This window comes from Heteronotia binoei, chromosome 2, assembly GCF_032191835.1.
Source record: "Heteronotia binoei isolate CCM8104 ecotype False Entrance Well chromosome 2, APGP_CSIRO_Hbin_v1, whole genome shotgun sequence".
NCBI classification, from domain to species: domain Eukaryota; kingdom Metazoa; phylum Chordata; class Lepidosauria; order Squamata; family Gekkonidae; genus Heteronotia; species Heteronotia binoei.
Window position 1 is genome coordinate 48051453 of NC_083224.1, and position 8427 is coordinate 48059879.

The window sequence follows — 8427 nt, forward strand, 5'->3', positions numbered from 1 at the left end:
CTTACGGTTTTTGATTTGCCCGTGGAAAGAGATTCCTGTATAATGGCTGAGTTGAGTTTTATTCTGCAAATGAAGCTTACAGCAAACGCAGTGTAGGGTTTCAGTGCGCCCCCCCCCCCCCCGCAATCCATCCGCTCCCTACTATCTGCAGTGTTTTTGAAGCGTGGGTGTTGCTTGTTGGGAGGGGGGAGCGGTAGATTTTGGTGGGGACTTGCAGTACCTCCCCCAGAAATGCAGCAAACCTCTCTCCCCCCCCTCCCCGTTTCCCCTCCCCTCCCTCCGAACAGCTGAACGCGTGGGGACTGGGACGTGTTGTGCACGGCAAAAGCCTTGCGTTGGCAATCTGGTGATCATTGCTCGTCCCTCTTCCTCCCCCCCCCCTCCCCCAGGCTCCTCTGCATTGCATTGGCATCGCTGAGGCTAGAGAGACAACCCACCCGCGTCTCTGCTGCTGAGGAAGAAGGAAGGGAGGGGGGAGACCGGGAGACGTCGGGAAGAGCAGCTGGGCTTCGGAGCAGCGCCTGAGGACACCCCCCCCCCCGGTTCTCCACCCTGCAGCGTCCTCCCCGGAGCCCACTCTCTATGCACGGGGAGGAAGGCGAGAAGATCCCATGGATCTGCCCAGGTGGTCCCTCTGAGCGGTGTCATGCTCCAGGGGACACTGCAGAGGGGAAGGTCCAGTTCTAGCGCGGAGTGGAGATAGCGCCTTGGTAGAGCCCCCAAGACCAGCAACGCCGCCACCAGCAGAAGACGAAGAGTTCTACCAAGGCGTTCCTTGTTTTTAATTTTTTAAAACTTTGCTTGCGTACGTGTGTGTGTGGTTTTTGTTGGACCCCCCCCCCCCCCGCCAGTCCCTCGGCAAGCGAGGGAGCCACAGAACCAGCATCATGGCGACGCTAATCCGCAGCAAGATCTCCAATGTGGCCACCTCGGTTTCCAACAAGTCCCAGGCGAAAGTCAGCGGCATGTTCGCCCGCATGGGCTTTCAGGCGGCGACGGACGAAGAAGCGGTGGGCTTCGCTCATTGCGACGACCTCGACTTCGAGCACAGGCAAGGGCTGCAAATGGACATCTTGAAATCCGAGGGCAGCGAGGAAGGAGGCGAGCCGCCCTTGGAAGGGGACATCCACTACCAGAGAGACGGCACAGGGCCCCTGCCCCCTTCGGCCTCCAAGGACGAGGGAGTGTGCTCTGAGCTGTCCGGCCAAGGAAAGCCCAGGATCACCGCCTGGGAAGCCGGATGGAATGTCACCAACGCCATCCAGGTAATCGATCCAAAGGGCGCGCGATCCTGGCTCCCTTGGAACCGATGTTTTCCCACTCGCTTCCATGGAGCCAGGATGGTTGGTTTGGACACAGGCGCAAATTCCGCTGGAATAGATTTCAGAGCCGAATTTCCTGTCTTCTCGGTTGCTTTCTGTGGTTTTCAGCTGCACCCTGTAGGATTCTAGAAGCCCAGTGTTGGAAGAGACCCCAGTAGGTCATCTAGTCCAACCTCCCACGCTCAGAACGTGCGTAGGAAGGATTTAAAATATCTGTGGGGTGTATACGAAGCATCTCGTAATTTCGGATTAACAACCAACAGTTTCACTTTTGAATTTCCAGCAAGAGTGGGGTGGGTGAATGACCAACCAATTATTGTTTTTCATTCAGTGCAAATTTGTTCGTGGAGAAATAATCTAATTCGTTTTAGGAAACTCAGCAGCCGTTATTCCAGACTGATTCAGCCGAGACCTAGCATTAGGAATGGTTCAGAATCTGCGAATCTATTTAGGACATCTCTCCTGGCAAATTCCTTTTTTCGGTTCTGGGGAATGAGAACAGCCAAAGCGAAAGCTGGGCCACACAAGACCGCCTTGTTCCTTCTCCTGTTCTTCTGTCGTTATCTTCTGCTCATGCAGTTAAACCGTTTAATTTAAACATATTTTGGGAATGAAGGCCAGAACAAGTTTTAAAAAATCTTTTAAAATATCCCACTTGCTTCTTCTTCTTTTTTGTACGTACGACATTTTGTTGTTTTAGTATAGAACCCCCCCCCCCCCAAAAAAAACACTACTCAGTGATTTTGCTGTTTGCTAAATGTTGCTGTATTTCACAGGCAAGAAAATAGGACACAACGAAACTGACAACTTAAACTGGCCTGATTTTACTCCTTTTCTATCGAATACATTTCATATTGGAAGTGGAGGAAGTAATAGTGGAGATCTATTCCTTTGCAGAAAATAGGTCCCCCATCCATATTTTTTATTTTCGTTCCTATAGAAGGGCTTTGAATTAAATATTTCCCAAGGACCCTTGTTGATATTTCCCCCTCCAAATTACTGCCAAACCCAAATCAAATTCCACCTAATTAAAAAAAGTTTTAGTTTTTTCATTAAAAATACCAATTCTTGATAGCTATGGAAATCTTAAATTAATCCTACACTCAGTTTTTTAAAAATATCCTCTGTAAAGACTTGACTATATATCAATAAACCAATTAAGCCATAATACTTCATTCAAGTCTTGTCTCTACATAACAGGTAGTATATAGTTTAGAGAAGGAACCTAGTGAACAGGCCTTTTATCCCTCCTCCCCCAACTCTATATTTATTATGATAATGTGTCTTTTCAAAACTGCAGATCCTTGGAGGAGGGGCACTGTCCCCAGGTGACCATTTATACAGATACGAAAAATTCAAAATATATTATTATGGCACATAGTAATTTATTAGATGTTGTACTCCTTAATACAAAACTAAGAAAATCAAGAGAAGGAACAGATACTTTAAGCCATTCAAACAATGTTGTACAATGGAGCACAAGATACAAACATACTGTTTGTAGCATCTTTTTTGTACATATTAAATTGTTGCACTGGTTTAGGTGTTTAGCTCAGTAGGAATTTAAAAGAGTTAATTTGAAGTTACAAATTTAGGAAACAGAAGTGAAGACAGGGATGTACTTTATAGATTACTTCATACTTCTCTACCTTTGAAATGAAACATTTATGCTTTTTTGGTGGGAAGTCATTTAAAATATATACATTTAAAAGTCTGTCAAAATTATAGCTTTATTCTAGTTTAAAATTAGGGTTTTTCTGATTGAATAAGATGCTTAGGGATATATTTAAACATGTGCTCTATAAGAAATGTTAAAAGCAGAAGAGGGAAGTATGAAATTGTAATACTCCCCCTCACCCCCCAGCTCTGCTTCTAAAAGTCTTGATTATTGTTTACACAGAGTAGAAGCTGCTGTTTCCTTTTTGTTTCTGCTTATTGGGAGAATAAGCTGGTTCCTGTTAAATAAAAATGAGCCAAACAGTCTCCATTTTATCTCTTTCTAGGGGATGTTTGTTCTCGGCCTGCCCTATGCTATTCTTCATGGTGGATACCTAGGACTCTTTCTAATTATCTTTGCAGCAGTGGTTTGCTGTTACACTGGAAAAATCCTTATTGCCTGTCTTTATGAAGAGAATGAAGACGGGGAGACAGTCAGGGTGAGAGACTCCTATGTGGACATTGCTAATGCTTGCTGTGCACCCAGGTTTCCTGCACTTGGGGGCAGGATTGTGAATGTGGCTCAGATCATAGAGTTGGTCATGACCTGTATTCTGTATGTGGTGGTCAGTGGCAACTTGATGTACAACAGCTTCCCTAACTTGCCAGTCTCCCAGAAATCATGGTCCATCATTGCTACAGCAGCACTCCTGCCTTGTGCTTTCTTGAAGAACCTCAAGGCTGTCTCCAAGTTTAGCTTGCTCTGCACCTTGGCCCATTTTGTGATCAACATTTTGGTGATTGCCTACTGTCTCTCCAGAGCCCGTGACTGGGCATGGGATAAAGTCAAGTTTTACATCGATGTGAAGAAGTTCCCCATCTCCATTGGTATCATCGTCTTCAGCTACACCTCACAGATCTTTCTGCCTTCCTTAGAAGGAAACATGCAGAACCCCAAGGAGTTCCACTGCATGATGAACTGGACTCACATAGCCGCTTGCATTCTGAAGGGACTCTTTGCCTTGGTAGCTTACCTGACCTGGGCTGATGAGACAAAAGAAGTCATCACAGACAACTTGCCGTCTACAATTAGGGCAGTTGTTAACATTTTCTTGGTGGCCAAAGCCTTGCTCTCCTACCCACTGCCCTTCTTTGCAGCTGTGGAAGTTCTGGAGAGGTCCCTCTTCCAGGATGGAAACAGGGCCTTCTTCCCTAACTGCTATGGGGGTGATGGGAGGCTCAAATCCTGGGGGCTCACCCTCAGGTGCGCTCTGGTAATTTTCACATTGTTGATGGCTGTCTATGTTCCTCATTTTGCCCTTCTGATGGGCCTCACAGGGAGCCTCACAGGTGCAGGCCTCTGCTTCCTCCTTCCTAGCCTCTTCCACCTCAAGCTTTTGTGGCGGAAGCTCTTGTGGCACCATGTCTTCTTTGATGTGGCCATTTTTGTAATAGGTGGTATATGCAGTGTGTCTGGATTCATTCACTCTTTAGAAGGCCTCATTGAGGCTTTTAGAACCAATTCAGAAGACTAGAAGTGTGGACAAAACTGGGTTCCATTCAAGGGGAAGGGGAGGACTCACACAGAATAACTGCATAGCCAAATGATCAGTGCATCACCATAAAATAGAAATGTCATATTTTTAGTTCATTACACCCAACAAAATATCACAGAAACCTTAAGCAAAATTTCCAGATTAAACACTTGCCCAGTAGACTTTTTAAATAAACTAAGACTGAAATATATATATACATATATATTTTGTATTATTTAGATATTATCAGAGAGGAAAATATTTGAGATATTTCCCCATCCTGTTTACTCCATAGTTTAAACGTTCTAATCTTTGTAAGGGAGGTAAAAAAATATTTGAAAATAATGAGAGGTTTCATGGGAATATTTTTGCAAGAGTTATGCAAATTCAACCTAAAGGAAATACATGGCAGCCCAATTGCTTTGCATCATCATGCTGGGGCACTGGAGGAAATAGTCAACCTAATGCAAGATCTAAATCACATCACCAAGTGGCAGCGATGGCCAATGAGGAACCTCTCAAGCTGTAGTGTTTACATTGTATATTTAAAAACCACCAGTGAGGACTGCTTGATTCTTCCATACCGACTCATGTCTGACACCAGCGCTTCCCATTTTGATTAAGATCCTGGCCTCCAGCGGAAATCAGAGACTCACAGTTCAGTTCTGGATGAGGTCCTTTTTATTTCTAAATTTAGTAAAAAAAAATGCAAACAACCCCCCCCCCCAAGTTGTTGGATTTGAAAAGTATTCTGGATATGAAACAAAACACACACAAGAAAAAAATTTCCATTCTGTGCAAATACCAGATCTGTGGAGCTGTTTCAAATGTATGTGTGGTGTAATTGTGGTAAAAACTAAGATGACAAATGTATATCAGAAAAAAAACTATCTTTAAACATATAATGTGGTACATAAATATATCAAACAATAAAGAGAAACCATATTAACAATGACTGGCATAGTTTGTTGGAGGGATCATAATTTATAGCGTTTAGCTGGTGCTTTTGTGCATATTCACATATTTGTCTCACACAACAACCCTTTATGATAGGTCAGAATTATTGTCCTAGTAGAGATGGTAAGATTTGAATTGGAGTCTTCTTGGCTTACAGTTTGGTCTCTTGGCCACCATGTAACTTTAGATCGAATCAAGGCCTTCTTGGAAACATGATGATGGCAGATTAGAATAAATTATCCAAGCAATCTTGTATGTGTCCAATGTCTGGCCTTCAGTCAGCCACTATAGGTACAAACACAAAACTCCTACTAGTACAGTCTCAGCACATCTATGCAGTTCTATGCACTAACATTAGATGTTTCAGCCCAGTTTAAATGATGCACTGGGCACACCGTTTGTATTTGTCCTGCCAGTGACATATTTATATCAGACCCATAACCAAGACTTTCATGTGTGATTGGGTCAAAGCTCAATGAAGGAGGAAAATAAAGAAAGCACATATGTTCCTGCATCAAGTCTTTTCTGAAAGGACATTCCTTCCTTCCCTGTCTTATCCTAGTTTCAAAGAGTAGCCATGTTGGTCTACAGTAGAACATGTAGAGAACCCAGAAGCAGTTGGTCTCGAAGGTATTTTTGGGCTCTTCTCTAGCTGCTTTCTTGTCCTAATTATTGTGAATGTTTTGATAGAGCAGGTAGGCGAAACACAAGAGAGATGCTTCTTATGAGTCTCCTTATATTTGTTTGGTTAACCAGGGAGCAATAATTCTTTATCTTACAAGCCCTTGGCCTCTGTCCCCCACTATGGTTTGTAATAACTGCAAGGCGTTCCTTATATCCCTTTTTTCATGGAGCTGCCTCTCCTAAGGCCTAGAAGAGCAAGCATTTTTAGAGCAAGGAGACTCCAGCACAAATTGAGGACCCTTATTACAGAGAGGGCCCTAACCTGGATGGCCCAGGTTGGGGCTATTCTTGTCAGTTCTTGGAAGCTAAGCAGGGCCAGCCCTAGTTAGTATTTGGATGGGAAACCACCAAGGAATACAAGGATCTCTACACACAGGCAGGCAATGGCAAACCACCTCTGTTAGTTTCTTCCTTTGAAAACCTCGCAGAGTTACTGTAAGTCAACTACAACATGATGGCACTTTACATGCACACATTATAGAGAGTAAATGTAGCTGCCACTGTCAAGATCTTGGTGACTGATCAAAAGTAGAGAAACAGGACATCTTCCTTGCTCTTCTTTGTTTTCAGTTCTTCTGTTCATCCTTCATTCTTACATTAATTCAGTGCATACAATGTGTTTAAGGTGCAGTTTTTTGACAACCTCTTACATAGTTTATCCTTACAAGAAAGACATCAGGAAGATATGTAGTAACTTACAGTTGGATACTAAAGGTTCAGAAGGTGTGACTTGCCCAAAGCCATCCAGTAAACCTCTGATTGAGTTGGTAATTGAACCCATAGCCAGCCAAACTACATGTTCAAAACATTGTCTAGTGCAGCTTTTCTTCAACAGTGCCAGTTTAGATGGAAAGTGTGGAAATCATATGATTTCATGGATGGGGCAATTCCTGTCTTTGAGAAGCTAGCATCTCAGAATTAAGGGTTCTCATATAGCATTTTCCTTAATATGCTATTTTTTTCATGTTCAGAGAAGAGTTTATTTTTAAAGGAGGTATTTCAGCATGTGCTACACCTCCTATGTTCAAGATACTGTCCAGAAAGGAGTGTGTGATGGTTCAGAATGTGTGTTATTATACAGTGCTGTTCAACCCATATGCATGGCTTTTTGCAGAGAACCAAAATGCAGCCTCCTGCCCTAAGGAATTTACTATTTATAACAGTGAAGTTCAGCTCTTGGCCCAAAGCTCTGTCCATTGGACTGTCATGCCAGGCTGAAATGAAATGGTCATACAGATTTAACATTTTGTATCTGCCTCTTGAAGAGCCCACTCAGATTTCCATAGGGTTATATGGAAAAATCTCTTCTCATGGTTTGTTTTCTCAGTTTGTAATTTGCAATTTTGAGTTCTGAGTGAATTTTCAGTTTCAGTTTTTACTATAACTTTTGGTGCCCAAAACGCCATTTAAAAAGATATAAGAGATGGGTTCTCTTTCATTGGCTCAACAATCAAACATTCTTAAAAATTAGATTTGTGTCATGTATTTGATGAGGAAGAGAAACATCAATGATTTTTGCATGGTTTACAAGACTTTTTGAATATTTGAACTAGTGCACATCTTTTGAGTCTGATACTGTACTGAACTTGGCCATATATTATTGTTAGCATTTATGTAGTCCTTTGACGTGCTGAAAATGCTTCACATACATTATGCTTCACATACATTCCCCAAGTTTAAACAAATTTAAACAAATTCCATTCTTGATTTAATTCCATTCTTTTGACTGCTCATGATTAGTTTCTGGTATGTAATTGCAAGTCACATTAGCTCCAGAGCTACAGGCAAGAATTTTGCCCTACAGATGGTTTCAGATCCAGGCACAATAGAACTACTCTGAGATGGCTCTCTATTCATGGAAGCAAAAATGTCAGAATCAAACACATACATACACAGACCCTTTTCTGGCTATGTATTTATTTCATAGCATTCTTTACTCTGCTTTACTTTATTCTTTACTCTGATTTCGCAAATCTTAATTTTGGAATTAGGGACATTCCAAATAGCGCCTCCTTGTGGACATCTAAGGTTTCCCCAGTATGCCAAGCAAAGGAAACGTTTCTGGAGCTCCCAGAATATTTCAGCAGCCTTGGGTAATAGAATGTCGTTGAAATCAAATAGTCCTTTATAAAGCGTTCTAGATATTAATATTTTAAGAATACGTCTAACAGTCGGGAGGGAATCACCACTGTCTTTCCTTTCACTTTAGATTTTTGGGAAGACTCAAAACAATCCACTTCAAGAAAATAGAATGAAAAGCAGTCTTAAGTAGC

At 42.4% G+C, this 8427-nt stretch overlaps 1 protein-coding gene across 1 annotated transcript; it reads left to right on the forward strand.

The window, feature by feature from the left end:
• Positions 1-869: 869 nt before the first annotated feature.
• SLC32A1 (solute carrier family 32 member 1) lies at positions 870-5465 on the forward strand. The gene is made up of 2 exons (XM_060230933.1): positions 870-1265; positions 3326-5465. Exons 1-2 carry the CDS (start codon positions 888-890, stop codon positions 4511-4513), a joined length of 1566 nt encoding a protein of 521 aa, XP_060086916.1. The 5' UTR covers positions 870-887; the 3' UTR covers positions 4514-5465.
• Positions 5466-8427: the final 2962 nt, after the last annotated feature.